The following is a 22,522-nucleotide window of genomic DNA, read 5'->3' on the forward strand; positions in this document are numbered from 1 at the left end:
AGAAATATATTCTGTTGATTATGAACATTTACAAACTTAAACTAAACACTTATCCTACAGTATTTCAGAAATTATTTGACTTGAAATAATTATCTAATGATATCTAAAGCACTGCATCACATCTTGCATTTTTGTGCGAAGAGTTATAGTACATATCACAGATTGATACATTTAGTTTACCTAAACATGTAACACATTTGCTCCTGTGTAGAAATCATGGACTTAGATGTTTATCTCACAATAGTTTTGAATTCTGTATTTCACCAATCCTAACATTAAAATTAATAGGATCAGAATTTACTAAAAATTTCTACACTTTCATGTGTTTATAACTCTCTCTTCTAATCAATCAGACACATCTCAATACAAGCACTACAGTTCAAGTTTAACCAGATTCTAAGTTTCCTTTTTTAAAAAAAAAATTTGAGATTATAAGATATGCATTTATTTTTTTTTTTTTTTTTTTGCAAACAAATGCTCCAAAGATAAACCACTGTATCATTAACTTCTCTCTCTTTATATATATATATATATATATATATATATATATATATATATATATACACACACACACATGTAAGTAATTATAAACTTTAAAAGGCCACCCAGATGAGAAAGTGGTTAGTGACTCTGACTGCTGTACTGAAGGGCCCAGGTTCAAATCCCTAAGAAAGCATGGAGGTAAATTGTCTGTCCTTTCATAGGAGGTAATGGTGGCCCACCTATTAAGTGCCTCCATAATAAAGTGACCACCACTTTTGGCCTTAGTAATGGTCAACACCTATAATGGCTAGTGCCTGCCATTGGGGAAAAAATTAAATAAATAAAATAAACATTAAAAGACAATAGAACTGAATTACCTACGAAAACTACAACACATTTATAAATTCTGAATTAATTTTATAATTAAAAACAAGTATTTTTAGTTTCCTGACATTTTTATAAATGTAATAAATTGAAAAAAAAAATCTTTTCAAGTTTCTTGAATTCATTTATAAATAACCATTCTGAAAATTATAATTTTTTTCCTTGGATGTTCTGAAAAAGCTTATAAATTTATATACATATTTTGAGCATTTAGAACAGGTATGTGCACTGAGCTTTTTCAAGGTAGGCAGAATCAGATAACAATATAACAATGCTACAAACATAAGGCTTATGGGTAAAAATTTTAACAATGACAAAAATATAAATTTATCACACTTCAAACACCTATCTGATATGTTTAAATAGGGTAATTTTTTATAACAAACTAATAACAATAATAATAGCTGAAGTATAATATTAAAACACATTTATTCTAATTCATAAACTATCCTTCCACAAATATATTAAAAAATATTTCTTCAGAGTTTTATGAAAAGCAAAATAAAACCTCATTCTTTTAGCATGAAATTTCAGAACAGTACACGGATTGATTAGTTAACATTAGATAAGCACATATATTTAACTAATAAAAATACATGAAGGTAATTTGAAATAAAAAAAAGTTGCATGACATGAATATTTTAAGCTAATGGTGAAAGCAAACTTTCTTCGCATGCAAAAACATATAAAAGCTATGCTTTTCATTGCTATTTATTTCACTGAGCTGCCTTTTTCAATGTGATGGTTAGCAGTGCTGGCTGCTATCCATTTTGCCCATCTTTTAATCTTGGAAGAAGCATGGATGTCTGTTGTCTATACATTCCTTTTCCAAGTTTAATATTAGTTTACTCCCTGCATAGTGTTCTTAGTAATGAAAGAACTAGATGGCTGAGGAGTATGACCATTCCTGACCAGTCTTTAATAAGCAAGTGTCTGGCCATTAGAAAGCATTTGTAAATAATGCTTTTATTTTATATCAATATTAAATTTATACTCATTTTGGCTAAATATGAAAACATTCTAACCTGCCTACCTTGATTGCACATTCTGCATCTACAAGAAATAGTTGCACTTTAATGGAATGCATATATGTGTTGCTGTATCATTTGACATTCATTTTAAAAGATACAATTTTTAGTTTTTCTTGCCATCAAATTAAGCTTAACAACAACATAATTTATACACAAGAGCTTGCATTTCTTTCTTTTTTCCTGGATAAAAATATCCAAAATTCACACGTTACTTAATTGAATTCTAATAAAGGCAAGGATCTCTCTTTATGGGAGTGGCCATGGTAAACCACTAAAATCCACAGGTCCTCCAAGACCTGCATCTGCTTCAAGAAGGCTCATTATTACAGCCATTGCTGCTTCATCATTGCCTTCACTACTGTTGCTCTGAAATGAAGCTTGCAACATGTCTCGGCCAATCATAGCATCCATTGCTGAAAACTGTACTGGTTCATTCATAGGAACAGGATTATGTACAGGAGGAGCATACTGTGATGAAGTGCTATTTGATGAAGGTGAGCTAGTGAGCATATCACTGTCAAATGCTGAGTTTTTGTGATTAAAATTTCTGGAAATTAAATTTCTTTCTTTTGGAGAATCTAAGACACTAGATCCCAAAGGAGAGTTAAAAACATCATTGCTTTGGATAGGATTTAAATTGGGATTAAAAATTTCCTGGCCCCTCTGCCTTTCCAAAACTTCTTCAGCTATTTGTCGTCCAATTTTGCCAGCTCCAACTTTAGTACCTAATATTCGTGGTGCATCTCCAACATTTCCACTGGAAGGTAAATATGACAGGACAGTATCTAAACTATTTGAATTGCTACTCAATAACTCATCTCTTGTACAGTTAGAGCTTTCTACAAGTCCAGTGTCCATTATAGGAACTAATGTATTCACAGCTATAATATATTCAAGTTCTTTTGTCCATGGGTTACGAAAGGTTTTCCATTTACTACTCAGAAATGCAAAATTTCCTTCTTTCTTTCGAAATCGATAAATCTGAGAAACTAATCTTTCTTGTCCTTGTAACACCTGTCTATGAAATTCAGCAAGGTGCATGATGTCTTCTTGATGAAAATATTCATAACAAGATGTTCCTTGAAGCTCTTGTGGTAAATAACCAAGCATTAAAAATGCTCTTTGGTCTACAAAAAGAAATTTACCATCCATTGCATGGCGAGAAGTAAATTCCATAGACCTCAAATCTATTTGTGGATCTTTTGGTGTAGGATTAGCAAGACAGTGTTGTACTTGTCCAATAGCAACTAAACAACTTAAATTGCAATCACTATCTACATCATTTTCTAAGTCTATACTAAGATTGGCAGGAGCCCAAGATTTTAAATACCCAGTACAATGAACTACACAATATTTACGATCTGAATGCTGTGATTTTCTTTTTCTGTGTACACCAGTTGTTGTGTCAGCTTCTTCTTTTACAGAGGATGAAATTTTACACTTCATTCGGCAGAAAAATGAACGCCTGGCACCAGGACATAATCTTACTTGAGTCTGCGGTATATCTGTCTTGACTGGCATCATAGTTTTGGCATCAATCAATCTTTCTTTTGGAGATAAATCAGAGGATGAGAGTTGCTCCTTTACTTTTGCTATATCTTTAGGGTGAAGAATATCAAACCAACTTTGGCCTAAGAGATCATTCTGCGAATAATTTAAAACTTGTGAAACTGATTCTGAAACAAATAGTATTCGACCTCGATCACAACTTACAACAAAGAGAAAGCCATCAGCAGCTCGAAGAATTAATCGCTTCAGTTCTTCATCAGATAAAAAAGATGGTTTATACAGTCCTTCAGCATATGAATTTATTGATCCTCGGAGAGTTTTCATGTGTTGAACAGCCATTCGCAACACTGTCAACTTATCCAACTTTCTAGACATGGCATTACACATTGGTACCATAGAGGATAATTCTGTTATGTAAGTATTCATCTTATCTCGCCTTCTTTTTTCTATTTCACTATGGTTTTGTTTTTTTGTTTGATCTTCACTATCCAACCTTTGTGATTTTGAATCTTCATCTATTTCTGGCCCTTCAATTATGTCACATAGCTTTCTTTTGCGTGACATAGTTCGAGAAGAGCCAATTTTGGTCTCCATTTTGATTACTTTGTTATGCTGAAAAAATAAAAGACAAAGTTAAGTATATTGTAACAAAATAAAAACAATTAAACATATCCAAAATGTTTAGACATATTAGATAAGAAGTTATGTTTTAACCCTTTATAAGGCTGTAGGAAATATACTTCTAACTTCATTAATTTTTAAATGTTGATGGGAAGTTATTTTCCCACCTATGATCTGTTCTGCCATCTGTTAATAACTTCAGGGGGAAAAAATGGCAGGCTTTGTTCACATAAATGGGACTAACAATGAAGGTTAGCATGGGATCAAATGAAGGTTAGCATGGTGTCAAGAAGAGACACCTCTACTGGGGAGCCATTTTGTCTCGTGAGTTATTGATAAGCACAAAAGTTCAAGTTTATGGCAAATTCTTTATAGTAGGTAAAATTTAGAATATATTTGCCAGTTTTTTGTATTTGACCTTCAATGGAAATCTCTAATTTGTCTTAATGAAATTATTTTTTTTTGCACTTGCCATGGAAATGTATAAAAAAAAAAAAAAAAACAGAACAAATATATAGCAGAGGAGGCTGCTGAATTATTTTTTGCCCTCCCAAGTCATCCTGAAGATTCAGACAAAGATGCAGATGATGAAACAGATGAAGCATTTTCAATCGAGGAAAATAGTAATGTTGATGATCCACAGCCAAGCACTAGTAGAGGTACAAATAAAGTAATGGAAGAAATGAAATTACCTGAAACAAAGAACTGATTCAATGTCTAGAATTATAGAGGTTCAAAATGATTTTAGCAACATTGAAGAATACAATGCAAATGATGAAGAAGATGAGGGCTGATCTGATGATACCAGTCGTCTATTGGATGGGTCCAAGAGATGACCCAAATAATGATGAACTTCATAAGGTTAGACCTCTTATTAAACACCTCAATAAGAAAACTGCTGAAGCTTTCAAATCATCTAGTGTATTTGCTGTTGATGAAAGCAAGATACCTTTCAAATGCTGGTCTACTCTAAAACAATACATGCCTTTGAAACATGTGAAAAGGGAATACAAAGTTTGGTGTTTAGCTGATTCAAGAACTGGATACATACAGAAGTTTGGCATTTATACTGGTAAAGCTAAAGATCAAATTGTAATGGATACATTGGGAGAACGAGTGGTACGCAATCTAACAAGTTGTTTGAAAGGTACAAGAAGTGTCATAGCATTTGACAATTTTTTATGACGGTAAAACTAATAAAAATGCTACATCAAAACAACATTTATGCTCTCTGTTCTGTAAAAACAAACCGAAAAGTTCTTCCCGCAATAATGAGGGAAAAAGTAAAGTTGAAGAGAGGGAAGTTTCAATTCAAATGCAAAGAGTCATCTAACGGATGGATAATAAACCTGTAACCATTCTTATAACAGTAAATAGTACAAGTAGAACTACAAAAGTCCCAAGGAAGAACAAGGGTGGAACCATTACTCAGGTATCATGTCCAACTGCTATTGCCACAAATAATGAGATTATGGGAGGTGTTGATCATGTTGATCAACTTCGAGAAAGATACGAAATTAGACGACATTCCCGAAAATGGTGGCATTGAATCCTCTACTTCCTAATTGATCTGGCAATTGTCAATGCCTTTATTCTCTGGAAAGTAAGCAGAAGAGATTCAGGACCTTAGAACAATTACATTTTCGACTTTGCCTAGCATAACAACTGATTTCTGGATTTTCAAGTCATAAACACAAAGGACAACCTGTAAGTTTCCTGAGCAGCAAGAAAACTGTTCCAGATGACATACGATTGATTAAAGTTGGTGACCATATGCCAGCTTTACAAAAAACATATAGACATTATAATTGTGGCAACCCTAACGCAAGAAAGGAAGTATAATAGTAAATAACTCTCTAAGATTGATGTTTTAATTTAGATGAAATGTTAATTTAATACTCTTTTATTATTATAATTTATATAAAAAAGGCTAAAGATGACTAAATGGAAGCATAAGAGTAAATAACTATTTCAAATCATTATAATAATTTATATAAAAATTGCTAAACATAACTGAATGGATGCCTACATTGCTATTTCGCTACCGTGTTATTGCTAAAGCATAATTTCATCTCGTTGGTTGTTTAAACATAATTTTCTATTATGAATGATGCCTTTTCTTTGAAAAAATTCTCGGTAAATTGCAGAATCGCCCACTTATTTGTTTGCCGCATTTTACAAGGGTAAAAACAATTGGATTTTTGTCAATTTTCTTTTACTTTTTAAGTGAAAATAGGTCGATGTGTACATGGATACCAAGTATGTGCAATTCTTTAAAACGTGGCAGTGGGTGATTCTGTACTTTACCCAAAATTCTATTGCAGACTTTTCATCATGAGCAATTCCCAAATTGTTAAATCCATAGGATATCAAAAAAGGATTTCAAAATTAAACTAGTATTTCAATGTCTTCCTAAGAAATATAGAACTATATAAACTTACGCAATCTAAAATCAGCGCGTATGCTAGATTTTGCGTGCTGTTAAATCAGCGCGTTTGCTAGATTTGGCGCTTTTGCGCATACATTTTCGCTGTAATTTTTTTAAGGTCTTCAAAACGGAATAGTACCTCAAAAGCTAGTCAAATATTTATTGAAAAGCTATTGCTGAAAACAATAGAATAGTACCATTGCTGAAATGTTACTGCTCACTGAAATCGAACATTTAAGCAAAAACTGAAGTTGATAACTTTAAATACTTTTTTTACTACTAGAAACTTTTCAGCAAAGATATAATTTAGCATAATAAAACCGATGAACCATCATTCGAATATGAGTGAATAGCCAAAAAAATTTATAATCTGTTGGATTCCTACATTCATATATACAGGGGTTGGACAAAAATATGGAAACACCTTTAAAAAAACATGTTTCTTTGCTTAATATGGTGTAGGAAACCCGTTGGCATCCAAAACAGCTTGCAGTCTTCTCGGAATGGATAAATACAGTTCCTGTATGTTTGCCAAGGGAATATTATACCATTCTTCCTGCAAAACGGTGGCAAGTTCAGATAACGATGTTGGCGGTGGATAACGAGAACGCAATTTCCGTTCCAATGTAGACCACAAAGGTTCGATAATATTCAGGTCTGGTGACTGAGGCAGCCAGGGGAGATGGGGCAATCATCTTCGTGCTCAGAAAACCAGTCCTGGACAATGTAAGCTGTGTGAACAGGGGCTTTGTCATCTTGGAAGACACCATCACCATCGGGGAACAAAGTTTGTACCATGGGATGAACTTGATCGGCCAAAATGTTCACATAAGTCTTGGCAGTCATGTGCCCTGACACAGTTATCATGGGGCTAGCAGAGAACCGCGATATGGCTGCCCAAACCATAACAAAACCCCCGCCATGTTTCACTCTTGGCAACAAGCAGTCTGTATTATAGGCTTGAGATGGCGTTCTCCAGATGTAAACTCGGCCAGAAGTGGGAAACAATGTGAAAGAAGACTCGTCAGACCATATTACTCGCTTCCACTGCTCTATAGTCCAGGCTTTACGACTTAAACACCACCTTTTCCTGTTACGGGCATTAGCATCACTGATGAGTGGCTTCTCAATTGCAGCACGGCCAGCAATTCCCTGTTTATGAAGCTCCCTTCTAATTGTTTTGGTACTCACAGGGTTCGGTAACACAACATTCATTTCAGCAGTAACTTTTGCAGCTGTGGTCTTCTTATTTTTCGTCACAATTGCCCTTAATGATCGTCTGTCACAATCACGCAGGACACACTTTCGTCCGCGCTGTGATTTAGCAGATGATGTTTTTCCGCTTTTCAAATATTCGGAATAAATCTTCGATACAGTACCTCTTGAAACACTAAACACCTCGGCTACCTTGCTTACGGAAGCACCTACCATATGTGCTCCAACAATTTGCCCACGTTCGAAGTCTCTTAACTCTGACATAATGCAATGACAACCTCACATAACGGTACCCGACAACTGAACTGTTTAGCACATTTAAGAAGTTGTATAGGTGGCATCAGTAGTCAAAAACACCAGCGCCACCTACATATTTCATTAAAATCAATCTTTCTTTTCAAACATGCATTTCACAAGGTGTTTCCATATTTTTGTCCATCCACTGTATGTTCTCTCTCATTCTCTAAAAGATTTGGTAAAAAAAGTATATTTACGGGTACCCCTTTCGCAAAAACTGGCTAGTTTTGGCGGTACATGGATACCGAGTTTGTGCAATTCTTTTACGTGTATACATGTACATGTTGACCTATTTTCACTTAAAAAAACATTAGAAAATTGCACAAACTTGGCATTGTGCACTCCCTTTGTCCATGTAGACATCAATATATTTTCACTTAAAAAGTCAAAGGAGCACCCAAATCTAGGTAAAAAGTATATTTACAGAACATTCAACTACTCAGGTTACCATAAATGAAACAACAACTGGCAACAGTGCAGAATCACCCACTGCTTGACGCATTTTTAAGAATTGCACATACTCGGTATCCATGTACACATCGACCTATTTTCACTTAAAAAAAATCCCAGAATTGCACAAAAATGGCATTGCACACTCCCTTGACTTAATCCATGTACACATTGACCTATTTTAAAAAAAAAAAAACTGACAAAAATCCAAACTTTTATAAAAAGCACCAAACAAACGCCAATCAAATAAGTGGGCGATTCTGCACTTTAGCCCAACAACTTAGCGATAAACGAAACAACAACTTGGCGATAAATGAAACACCAACTTTGTGATAATACAAGGGGTACCCTTCATACTATTCTAACCAAAGATTTACTTAATTGAAACAATTATAAATGAAACAGCAACTTTGCGATAATACAAGGGATACCCTTCAGTTTATTCTAACCAAAGATTTACTTAATTGAAACAATTAAGCAAACCTTAGTCAGTAATATATGGAATGGGAAAATATTACTTTTGATTAATATTATTTATACTAATAATTGAAAGACAACTAAATATTTTAAAGTACATAAAAAAATTTTCTCATCAAGTGTCTTTTTTAAGTACTTTTCTATTACCAGAACCAGGTTCAGAAATTTATGTATGCATGCATGTATGTGTTCATGTATGCATGTATATAAATTCATGTGTATGTGCATATACATGTGTGTAAATAAACATGCACACACACATATATATGTGGCGTTCCGACAGATACTTCAACTTCTATTCATGAGATGGCGCCACGTGTAAAATCCAGTTCTTAATCGGAGCAGCAAAGCGACATCATTACTCACTCAGACTTCTCGTCGGACAGGTGTACGCGACACTAGCACGAACTGTGTTCCGAGCTCTGTGTTGATCTCTGCAATGTAATTTAAATTGTAATTTAGTACTTAATATATTCTTTGTTATAGGAGATTGTCTATTCTTATTTTCTTTAATTATATCATGCATTAAGCACACACGACCACCAAAAGTGGTGACCTTTTGACTGAGCACGCTACTGAGAATGGATTTTCAACGACCCTAAGCCACGTGCATCCAAGGCATTCTGAAGAACTGACTAAAAATAACAACGAATATGGACATTAAACGTATGCTACAACGTACCCCTTCAATTATTTCTAGAAGTATTGATATATATTGCTTGTGTTTTTTTTTTCAAAGTCGTGCATATCATCGCAAGGAGCTTCAGCAAATCATCAATGTGATCTGTTCCGTTCCGCTGACTTCGCCAGTCGTGCAATAATTCTTCGATCATTCAACTTTTGTGACAAATGTGATACAATAGTGATTTTCGCTAAATGTGCTACATCAGTAATTTTTCTGCAACGTGCTACGGCAAAATTCTTCCCTCAGTGTTCGGAAGTAGTGAATTTCTTTCCCACGTGCTACAGGAGTGATTTCCTTTTTCCTTCGAAAGTGCCTTAGCAGTGTGAAGTGGTGATTTTGTGTGTGCGCAATACAAAATGAACGCATCATTTTTTTTTTCTCAAATAAGGGTTTCTTTTCAAATGCATTTCGGTAAAATATTATTTGTGTGTGTAATTGCTGACCCTGTATTATTTGTGTGTGTATCATTACGTAAATTTTTTATGCATGGTTAAAATATTTATTGTTATGGCAAAATATCAATAGTGTATCATCATGCTACAATATTTGTGCTGATAAGTGTTTATTATTTAAAGTGAAAATTATCTATCAGTATGCCCGACGATATTCCACCAGAGCCACAAATCACACGCGTTGCGGTGAAGCCACCGCCTTTCTGGAAAAACAATCCTTCATTGTGGTTCGCTCAGATCGAAGCACAATTTTCTATAGCTCGCATTAGTGAGGATTCTACAAAATTCAACCATGTAGTTGCAGCAATTGAGTCTGATATTCTGAATTCAGCGCATGACTTAATTCTCAAACCACCTGATTGTGATAAATACTCCAAACTGAAACAGCGGCTGATTGAAATCTATTCAGAAAGTGAATCTTCAAAAATACGTACTTTACTACAAGGACTTGAACTTGGAGATCAGCGATCTTCATACTTGCTGTCACGAATGCGTGATCTGGCAGGAAGCCATTTTAGTGACGACTTGTTGAAGTCACTATGGCTTTCGCGTCTTCCTAATAACATACAAATAATTCTTGCTGCTTCCAATGAAGATCTAACCCGTTTAGCAGCAATGGCTGACAAAATTAATGAACTTGTTACTCCAGCTTATGTCAGTACTGTTAATGCTGCACCTTCCAGTTCATCCCTCGAACAACAAGTGGCTGAATTGACCAAAAAAGTATCTGAACTCTCTACAAGTCTTCATGCTTCACGGAGATACAATCGATCAAATCAGGGCCCATGTAATAAATTTCGTGCCCGAAGCAGGAGTCCATCTCGTCTTAATACTCGAATGCAGTACAAAGAACCCACAAGTGGCATATGTTTTTATCATATGAATTTCGGCTCTCAAGCTCGCAAGTGTGCCCCTCCATGCACTTTTGTACAAATGGGAAACTAAATGGGCGGTCTTCTGCTGGCCAACAGAATGTCCGCCACATTGACAGAATAGTACTGGCTGATCGTTCAACTCAGTTATGTTTTCTAGTAGATACTGGAGCTGACATATCAGTGCTCCCGAGAACTAAAACAAATGCTCACCAACTTAATAAACTTGTACTGTATGCAGCCAATGGTACCCAAATTGCAACTTACGGCACCAAACTGTTGACACTTGATTTAAACTTGCGCCGGACTTTCAACTGGCCTTTTATTATTGCTGATGTAACTCAAGCAATTATTAGTGTCGACTTCTTGACACATTTCCACCTTCTAGTGGATGTCAAGAATAATTGCTTAATTGATGCTACAACTCAGCTGACATCACAGGGCCAAGCTTCTCACATATCAAACGTACCTACCAACATAAGTGTTTTATCGGGCAGCACACGGTTTCATCGGTTATTAGCAGAATTCCCTGACATTTTAAAGAAGCCAGAAGTGTATCATCACATTGAAACACATGGCCCACCAGTATTTTCCAAGCCTCGTCGTCTTTCTCCAGAGATGCTAAAAGCTGCTCGCAAAGAATTTGAATTCATGCTAGCACAGGGAACCATTCGCCCATCTAAAAGTCCATGGGCCAGTCCACTCCACATGGTTAAAAAGTCTAATGGTGACTGGCGGCCTTGTGGAGATTATCGTCGACTTAATGCCATCACAGTCCCTGACAGATATCCAGTCTCACATATCCAAGACTGTACCCATCTTTTTCATGGAACAAACATATTTTCTACCCTCGATCTTGCCAGAGCATATCATCAGATCCCAGTGCATGCTGAAGATGTGCCTAAGACCGCAGTGACTACACCATTTGGTCTCTTTGAGTACTTATATATGCCATTTGGCCTTCGCAATGCTGGCCAAACATTTCAGCGTTTCATACACCAAGTACTGTCTGGCCTCGATTTCTGCATTCCATATTTTGATGATATCCTGGTTGCATCTACAGATGCGGAAGAATATTTTCAACATCTGCGTCAGATTTTCACTCGCCTTAAAGATCATGGATTAAAACTAAATCCATCCAAATGTGTACTTGGTCAACCCTCAGTTTCCTTTCTGGTCTTATCACCAGAACTTCTGGTTCACTTTCTGGTCTTTTGGATGTCTTATCACCCAGAACGGAGTTAAACCTTTACCGGAAAGAGTCAAAGCAATTAACGACCTACCTCAGCCCAAAACCATCTCTGAACTGAAGCGTTTCCTAGCAATGTTAAATTTCTACCGACGCTTTCTGCCAAATGCCGCAAAAACACAAGCCTGCCTACATGAGTTTCTGAAGAATAGCAAAAAAAAAAACGATCAACGAGCTGTCCCTTGGACTGAATCTGCATCTGCAGCATTCGTGCAATGCAAACACGATCTGGCAAATGCAGCCACACTTTCTTATCACTCACCTAGTCATCAGCTCTCTATAATGGTAGATGCATCTGACACGGCCATAGGAGCAGTGCTTCAAGCCCATACCACTAAAGGACTTTCCCCAATGGCATTCTTTTCCAGAAAACTCACTACTGCAGAAAGGAAATACAGCACATATGACAGAGAGCTACTTGCTGTGTACTGTGCTGTTAAATACTTCCAGCACAACTTGGAAGGACACGACTTCATCATTTTCACCGATCATCGACCATTAACCTTCGCTTTTAGGAAAAACTCTGACTCATGTTCTCCTCGTCAGCTTCGACATCTGGATTTCATCGCCCAGTTTAGTACAGATATCAGATATGTCTCTGGTACTGATAATTGTGTCGCTGATGCCTTGTCTCGGGTAAACAATATCAACCTCACTACCCCGGATTTCTCTGAAATTGCAAAAGCTCAATTGCATGATGAGGAACTCAAGAACCTAATCTCAAATCCACAAACCTCCCTTCAGTTACAACCGCTGCACATTGATCCAACGCTTAAAATTTACTGTGACATAAAGAACAATAGAATACGTCCCTATATTCCAGTCAATTTTAGACGTGAAGTGTTTAATGCCTTGCACAATTTGGCACATCCTGGAATCCGTGCCACCAAAAAGCTGATCGCAGACAGATTTGTCTGGCCAGCGATGAATCAAGACATCACAGAATGGACTCGTTCATGTATTAGATGTCAACGGTGTAAAGTATCCCGTCACACTCACAGTCCCATTCAACAATTTAACCTTCCAGCAAGACGCTTTGATCATGTACACTTAGACTTGGTTGGCCCATTGCCTCCTTCAAATGGTTACACTTACCTCCTCACTTGTATTGATCGGTACACAAGATGGCCTGAAGCCATTCCTATTGAAAATATATCCGCTGAAACTGTAGCTCGAGCATTCATCTCCCAGTGGCTTTCAAGATTTGGCATGCCTACCACCATCACTATTGACCAAGGCCGACAATTTCAATGTCACTTGTTCGCATCCCTCACCTCCCTTCTTGGCATTCGCCATATTCGCACAACACCATACCATCCATCTGGAAATGGGATGGTGGAACGTTTTCGCCATCTCTCAAACAAGGTCTGAAGTGCCACAGTAGCACACACTGGACAGAAGCCTTACCCCTAGTCTTGCTTGGTCTTCGCACAGCATTCAAAGAAGACATTGGTAGCACTTGTGCTGAAATGTTATATGGTGCAACCCTCCGTCTGCCAGGTGAATTCTTTCACCCAGAATCTACTCCAGTTATCGACTCTCCAACATTCCTTCAACGTTTACGTGAGACCATGAGCAATATCTCGCCAACCCCAGCATCTTCGCATAACCAGCCAAGCTATTTTGTACATCCTGCGCTTGAGACATCTTCGCACGTATTCGTGCGCAACGATGCAATTAAGCCAACTTTAACACCTTCATATGATGGTCCATTCAAAGTTGTCAAACGAACACCGAAACATTTCACCATCATCTGCAATGGCAAACAATCAGTGATTGGAATCGATCGTCTCAAACCAGCATTTCTAATGCAAGATCCAACAACTTCCTCATCAACATCACTCCCGGAAGAAAGCTTACATTCCGTTAAAGAGCAACCTAAAACTACCAGATCTGGAAGAAAGGTTAAATTTAACCCAAAGTACTTATAATGTACCGATGGTACTTGGGGGGGGAGTACTGTGGCGTTCCGACAGATACTTCAACTTCTATTCATGAGATGGCGCCACGTGTAAAATCCAGTTCTTAATCGGAGCAGCAAAGCGACATCATTACTCACTCAGACTTCTCGTCGGACAGGTGTACGCGACGCTAGCACGAACTGTGTTCCGAGCTCTGTGTTGATCTCTGCAATGTAATTTAAATTGTAATTTAGTACTTAATATATTCTTTTGTTATAGGAGATTGTCTACTCTTATTTTCTTTAATTATATCATGCATTAAGCACACACGACCACCAAATATATATATATGCACATACATACATATAATTTCTGAGTCTGGTCCCAACAACAGAAGAGTACCCTTTTTTATATGCATGAGGAAATCATGCATAATAAGACTACATTTATGATATAAAATGGCTATGACTGATACAGGGTTCATAGCCACATTTTAGTTAAAAAAATAAGCACCTATAAGCACTTTTCAAGCACATTTTAAGGAAAAAATAAGCATCTGTCTAATTACATTATACACAACTGCATAACCTTAAAAGAAAAATTAGACTTGTAATTTAAAATATGAGCAATGCAATATTTATTAAGAGAATAAGCATTACTTCAACCAAGGAAAACAATTAACTTTTTTTTTAAATTTTAAATGACAGTTCAATTTACAGAATTAGTTTACAATGAGAGAAAAAAAAACTATGCAGAACTAAACTATATTACAAGATTTAATGATGAAATTTCAGTTCAATATATAGAAAATAAATAATAAGCCATATTAATTGTATTCGTTTGGCACCTAATAATAAATACAATTTATTTTTCCACTCATTTTAATATTTAAATAATTTAACTTAAATCAAAATTTGAACATTTTCTAAATTTTCATTGCATAACAGTTTTCCCTTAACATATATTCCAAGCAAAGTAATTTAAGTAAAAAAAGAGGCACATTTCTGAAATCAGAAGACGGGAAATTGCTTCAAGCAGTCATCCTTTAACAGTGAAAGCTTAACTAACCCGCATACTTAGAAATTGCCGAATATTCGGGATAGTAACTGGAAAAAGAGGAGTGGGGGAGATTGTAGCCATTCTTTGTCGGCAAAATAAATGTTTTTGACCTTTCGATATGTACATCATATAAAAATAGACCAACGGAACTCAGAAATATTCTGCTTAGAAAGCGCAGTAAAAGTCTTTTAAGTGTTCATAAACAAATCTCGGACTGAACATCAAAATTAATTATCTCTGCAAAATACCGCAAACGTTATTGCACAATACGTGCTGCGTAATTTTTCCACATGTGATATTACGCAATTGGAATCAACAGCTGCTGGTATTCGGAGAATAAAGAACTAAATAAAGGAAAAGAAAGAGACTTACTAATCTGGGGTGTTTCTGATTCTAATTTTCAACAGACTGCATTAAATTTCCGGAATAGAACCAATCTTCGCTTCGGTTGGGCAGACTGCAAAAACATTTAGTTCTATTCAATCCAGATTGGACAGTGACAAAAAAAAAAAAGTCTGCTGCTTCAATATTAGAGATTTTGCCGAGAAAGGGGAGAACCTCCCAACCTCCGTACTGTATAATGTATTGGCAAAAGAAAAAGAAAAAAAAAAAAAGAAATTATTTTGACTATTCGATTACTTTCCTTTTATTTAAGCCATTCCGAATATTATTCCTTAGAAAGCTAATCTGTGTAAAAACACACCCATTTTTGGAAGTTTATCTATACTTCAGCAGTTACTGCAACTATATTATTATAAATATTCATGCATATACTCATAATATAAGCATAACGATCATAAAAAACACGAATAAGAACTGACCACGCGGAACGAGAATGCAAATTATTAAAATCTTGATAGAAATCCAAATGTGTGCAGTATTTGGGTGGGAGGAAAAGAATACCGAGTGTACCGGAATTTTCTACCATTTTCACAATTCTTTGACCAATAGAACGATGTGCACCTGTCTGTACTCTCGCGCGCACCATAGCTTACGTTAATGCAGAGAAAAGGGGAAAAGCAATTTCTGTGAGTATGATTCACCATCTGACGTTGCATATAAATTTAGTTTCAGCCTTGGTACGGGGAAGAAATGCGTGTTCATTAAAAAAAAGCACTAAAAGCAAAAAATAAGCACTAAAAACAAAAAAATAAGGGCTTTAAACAAAAAGTAAGCACCTATAAGGGCCTTTGTATTTTATTTTCAAATATAAGGACTTATAAGCACTTGTAAGGACCGCTACGAACCCTGTGATATAAATAAAAACCAATTCAAAGACTCCAAGACAAAACCAATTCTACTGCTGACAAAAATACAAGGATGTCATTATTGGTATATTATTACTTGCAGAAGTCGAAGGTATATCTTATTTAAACATATGTGTTATTATTATTACATACTTTTCATATTAACAGAAATTCTTGTGTGAATTATTAATAAATTGTACCTAATTAGTTAAAAAAAATCACCATTTGAATACAAGTGACTATAATTATTAACTAAACAAAATTTAAAGTCCTGCTTTTCTTACATACAAATTCAGAAAAGGTTCTTATACAAAATAAGCTTAAATTATATATGTTGTTGTTGTTGCTTATGCTCACTTGTCTGACCTAGTCAGCCCAAGCCTACGAAATTCCTCGTAGCAAGGAGTGCTAGATTACACCTGCCGTTGACAACAGCCTTGAGCACCTTTCAGGTTGACAGTGTGATTTAGTTCAGTCGCACCCCTAATTATGACGGAGAACACCTCGGGAAAGGGGGGGACGGGTCTCCCATCCCGCTCCCCTTCCACCAAACCACACGAGATGCCACACCGACACTATACATTTACTTTTTCGTTTTGCCGGCGCAAGCGATAAAGTTGCCAATAATGGTACAACCGATGCCAAACGGAATATTCTCGCTGGTAACCTTTTACGCCTCATTTTCAAAGCAAGTCGCAGCTTTTTCTTATCAGATTGATTGTTTCTTTCAATACTGGCATATAATTACATAGAATTTTTATCAGATAGTTCAGTTTTATGTCTAAGGCCATTTTCGGTAATTAAGTCAATTAGGATGCAATCACAGCTCTTACCCGAAGCCGAAAATATATAAAAGGAAAGTTATGGGTTAAATTCATCAATTCTAATGAGAATGCATTAGTGAAGTAAAGCACTGTAGTTTAACATAATTTCTGAGTAAGTTATTGATTGATGCATTGAAATATTTCTTGCATTTAAACTTGTGTTCCAAATTAAGATTTAACTTGAAATTAATGTAGATAATTACTGAGAGCATTAGATTTTTGTAGAGTAGTTTACGTGAGATGAGATCGCTTGGAGTCACGTGATATGAACCGGCAAATTAATTAATGTCTTTTTACAAAGTTATTGTCTTTATTTATTAGCTTTTTATTAAGTTCTAAGCGATATTAAAATGTTCATGCCTTCAAAAAAATGAATTCTTAGAACTAAAATTTTTAAAATATTTTTTATGTGTATACTGTATGTTGTCGCCAATAAAGTCTGCTTGGCGAGATTTGTGCCGGTGAAATGGAAAAGTACCCAAACATCCATGCCTTCTCTGGGATTCGAAACCAGGCCTTTCGCATGGCGGCAGTCAGCGACGCAAACCACTATACCGGTTGGGTGGCAATTATATATGTACACATATATATAAAATTTCTAAACTATCAGCCTTTTAAATTCAGATATACAGCCTCACTTATTAAAAAAAAAGACTTAATTCATATTATTAAACAAAACTCAATCAATAATATAGGAAATTATTTTGAACTATCATTATTTAAGATACTAGTAATTTAATTAGAAAGAGATATTTTACAATGCATATAATGGCATTAGGCATTAGTCTGAATAATTATCTTTATTTTAACTGCATAAATTAAGTATTAAAACACATTTGTGAACTCGCTGTATAATTTTTAAATATTAGATCTTTTAATATTTTCTGAATGGCCATTTAAATAAAATTAGCAGATACAGCAAAAAGCATTTAAATAAAATATATTTGCCCTTCATTAAAAATCTTTTGATTCCAACAAATGTATTTTGGAGATTATGAGGTACGATCCCCTGAATGTAGAATGAAAGTTTTATATAACGCATCAAACGGTTTAAGTTTTTAAATAATTATATATACTATAACTGTTAGATTAATACTGAACTTAAATCAAATTACAAAAAATATAATTTTCTAAATAAAAATGAATAAAAAGTATATTAAAAAATAACCTCTCAATAGATTAATTATTTTTTATGGAATGAATTTAAAAAAAGACAGTTTATTTTATCTGCACAATATATTTAAATTTAAGAAATACCAGTGTATTTATTGCAGCGGAAAAAATTCGCTGCCTCCGGCAATTCGATTTTTTTGCCTGATAATTTCACCATTCGAATAACATTTTGACAGAACTATTTATTATGTTTACGTTGAGAAGAGATATGCGAAGATCTAGGTAGGATTACGTAACCAAGGAAGCAGAATAATGCCAGATTTCGTAGAGAGAGTAATCTGCTTTGTACTGTTAGAAATTTTGATTCATATCTTAAATTTTAGAGATGTTAATCTGCTTTGTACTGTTACAAACTTTGATTCATGTCTTAAATTTTGTGCATATTTTCTACTAAAATGACTCTTAGATTCAAAAATAATTTTTTAGTCCTCTCTCTAAAGCAGTTTCATAACTAAAAATATCAGATAAAACAAAGTGTTCAATCTATTATTCGTATTTGATTCCTGTTGTTAGTATTAAGTGTAATTTAATTAACGCATAACACCATAAAGCTGACTTGGTTTCCTTATTTATTTCTGAATTTCAGATGAAAAATACTGTTTGCTTAAAACAACTCAACTTTTTAGTTCTACGCGCGATTTTCGTTCGACTTGTCTCGTTTAAAAATGTCGAAAACAGAAAGCGCTATAACTTTAAAGGGATCTGCTGATATTGTTACTGAATTTTTCGGTAAGTTTTCGAATAATAAATAATATATGAAATAAATTACTGTTTAGATTTATAGAGATAGAAATGCTTTTCTCATGTTTTTCTGGTTGAATAGCAAGTTTAATGCCTTGCTTTCAATAAAATTATTCCGTTGGCGTATGTGCTAATTGTTGAACGGGAAGGAAAAGTTGCCTTCATGTCTTCTTATCGTTTATCAGGCATAATCATTATAGTTAGCATGCTCATCTGAAGCAGTCCAATCGAATGCCTTCATAGAGGATTTTCTGAGAGAAGCTGAAGCCCACCAGCACACTGGTAGGTCGTCCTGGGATCGAATTCTGGCGAATGAACCGGCCCCACAATTGATTTTCTCCATGTGTAATGGCAATACGAGCCAGTTTTCCTTAAAAAAATCTTCCATAAAAGCATCTTTCCACATAGGCAGGTAGCCTTTGAGTTGCTTAACCTAGCAGTCTGAGAGAAACTAGCTGTTATCTGTCTTACACGAAAACAAACTCATGAGGATAACATGCAGCCAAACCATTGAATCCCCAAGAACCAAATATGGACAATTACACCTGTTTCTCATGTTTTAGTCATTCTCCTGCTGGCAGACAATTTGTACTGTTTATCATGTTCGTATGATCTCAAGGGGTGGGTCACTAAGTCTAAATTTATGATTGCTGAAGCCTTAAGCTAAAATATTTTGGTGTTGTATCAGGACTGGATTCAGAAATATATATCTGTATTGATCATATGTATATGTGTGTATGCATGTACATATGTTGCATGTGTGTGTATGTACTTACACATCTTATATATATATATGGTTTAAGTGTTTATCGCCAATAGCTTATTGGTTGCTTGCATAACTGTAAATTGTTTTATTCCTTGTGCAGTGCAGTGTGTGACGAATATTATGAAAAAGCCAAGCTGGAAAAATTAAAAATACAAGAGCACGTGCATTTAACATTTAATAAATAAGTTTAACATCTACATATGATAGAATTCGGAAATATGCAAACGGCGAAAACCGGCAATGATGAAAAAACAAATAAAATGAAACAAATAAATATCTTTATTATATGAGGCTTAAGTGTCTGTTGCCGATAGTTTATTGGTTGCTTGAGTAACTGCTGAACCAATGAGGTGAAGTTGCCATTTCAATTGAGATGTAGACAATTTCCTGTAAAACTTGCTTTGCTATGGCCATCAATAAGTCTCAGGGCCAAACGCTTAAGCGTGTTGGCATTTTTTTACCTGAGCCAGCATTTGGACACAGTCAACTTTATGTTGCCTGTTCAAGAGTTCGTGAAAGAACAGATGTAAAATTAAAATTAACTGTTGGTCCTCTGCAAGGCGAGCTTAAAAATGATGGAAAGATTTACACAAGAAATGTTGTGTACAAAGAGATCTTTGACATGTGAATTAACATTTTATTATTTAAATCACCTTTATTTATTGAGCTAGCAGTGGCTCTTAAGAAATGTACCGCCAGTGGTTTCCTTCATTGCACTCTACTTTAAGCAAGTAAAAGGGGGAAACCCGGTGGGGCAGTAAACAAAGGGGCGTCCTCACCGCCTGCCCTGGATAATTCAGTTTGTATTAGCACACCTTTGCACAAATCATTTTAATTACAATTTATAATACAGTCAAATACCGAAAATCCGCGTCGCCTCTCAAAATCTAAACATTCATTTTATAGGTTCCAGAAACCGCAACATTGAGTACGAAATATCGAAGAAAAAATACTTACCGAATAATAGTGAATCATAACGGAAATACCAAATTATTGACACAAAAAAAGTTTTAAAAAAGAAGATAAAAGTTTTTCCCCTATAATCTCTGCATTGAGATAAAAAAGACGATTTACTCAACTCTTCATTCAAGTTCACGATTTACGTTGTATTTCCTGAGCTTTGTTATTTCACGAGATTGTTTAATGATGTCGTTTTTTTTATCCTCATATTTTGTGGATAAATTAAGAATATTTTTAATTTCAGCCCTTTTTAATACAATGACAGATAAGAAACACACTCATGATTTTACTGCTTGCAACGTTGAAAAATATAAACACATTGCATTGACGGTAACCCAAAAGGTGCAAATTCTGCAAAAGATGGAGGCAGATGCTACTCCTCGATTTATAGCAGAATGCTATGGAATTGCGACACGATTGTGTATGATATACAGAAAAATAAAGAAAAGCTGTTGAAATTTTACAGCAACAGTGATTCTAACACCGAAGTCTGAAACCGGAAATCTTTGCATGAGGCGAAATCAGCAAACCTCTATGCTGTATACATATAATACAATGAATAATATAATCAATTTATATATGTAATAATAATTTAATGCATATAATAAATTATTACAATAATGTATATAATAATTTAATTAAATGTATCTAATACGCCTTATTTATTTTGCACTTTTAGTCCGAATATTATGCGTTATCTTTTCTGTCCTAAAATCCGCACAACCTCTGGTCCCAAGCTTTGCGGATTTCTGGACTTCTACTGTATCTAAAACAGCGGCCATTTCGTATGACCGCCGGGGTTTTTAGTATATACATATACACATTCATGCATGCATTTCTGAATCCTGTCCTGATAACAGAAGAGTACCAATATTTTTTATGCTCCTTTTCCAAGCTAAATGTAATCAATGTATTTAAAATAGCATGTCTTTATACAAGATAATAAATTTGTGTCAATTAAAATGTTTATTTTTCATTAGTGAAGTCTATGCTATGATACACATTATGTTTGTGTTTGTGTTAAACACATTATGGCAGTTTGTGTCTGAGGCCCATTAAGGGGCTGAGTGATTACAAGCTGCTGAATACTGGTAATTCAAATCCAAGTGAATGGGCTGACTGCATGATGTGTTTTTGCAGTTTCTCTATCTATAAGGAAAGTACTTACTATTTCCCTTAGAACAGGTCTCTCAACTTAGGGGGGGGGGAGGTTGGTGCTACTTTGGTAGACGGTTGCACGGATTTTGGCGATTTTCCTTTGACGAGTAATACAACTTATGGTAAACCCATTGCTGGATAAGTTATTTATGGTAACCGATACTTTGTTGTCATTTTATTTAAAAAATAATGCGTTTTATTGTGCATAAATTCCGTGTTTAAAATATTATTTACGGCTTTTAAATATTAAAAATCAATTTAATTTTGCATTTTTATTTGAAATAAAAATTTTATTGTTTATCATATTTTATGTTGTGGATGATGTAATCAATGACGTCACCTTACTTTAAAAGTAATTTGTTTTAATATGTATAAATTTAATCTAATGTTTTAAACATTATTTATGGCTCTTAAATATTAAAATACAATTTAATTTTGCATTTTTTTAAAAAATTATTTTATTATGTATGAATTTTTAAATAATTTTAATTCTAGCCGTGATGTAATAAGCTCTCTGATTGGTTATAGAATATTTGTGCA

The 22,522-nt window shown here is 34.9% G+C and overlaps 2 protein-coding genes across 3 annotated transcripts in view; one reads left to right on the forward strand and one right to left on the reverse strand.

The window, feature by feature from the left end:
* Window positions 1-539: 539 nt before the first annotated feature.
* Window positions 540-18,578, reverse strand: cyc (basic helix-loop-helix ARNT-like protein cyc). The gene is made up of 2 exons (XM_085820014.1): window positions 18,442-18,578; window positions 540-4,019 (listed from the first exon to the last, which is right to left on the reverse strand). Exon 2 carries the CDS (start codon window positions 3,999-4,001, stop codon window positions 2,145-2,147), a length of 1,857 nt encoding a protein of 618 aa, XP_085676140.1. The 5' UTR covers window positions 4,002-4,019; window positions 18,442-18,578; the 3' UTR covers window positions 540-2,144.
* Window positions 18,579-18,944: 366 nt separating this feature from the next.
* LOC118205161 (mitotic spindle assembly checkpoint protein MAD2A-like) overlaps window positions 18,945-22,522 on the forward strand; it is a 53,729-nt gene continuing 50,151 nt past the window's right edge. Inside the window, exon 1 of one of the 2 annotated variants that reach the window (XM_085820024.1) lies at window positions 18,945-19,086. In XM_085820024.1, coding sequence (XP_085676150.1) covers window positions 19,023-19,086 — 64 coding nt within the window. In that variant the 5' untranslated portion in view covers window positions 18,945-19,022. The remainder of the gene's footprint in view (window positions 19,087-22,522) is intronic. The other variant, XM_085820026.1, reaches the window with a different exon arrangement.

The sequence above is a fragment of the Stegodyphus dumicola genome, chromosome 7 (assembly GCF_044657685.1).
Source record: "Stegodyphus dumicola isolate Sdum_Otavi_A_Nest chromosome 7, ASM4465768v1".
NCBI classification, from domain to species: domain Eukaryota; kingdom Metazoa; phylum Arthropoda; class Arachnida; order Araneae; family Eresidae; genus Stegodyphus; species Stegodyphus dumicola.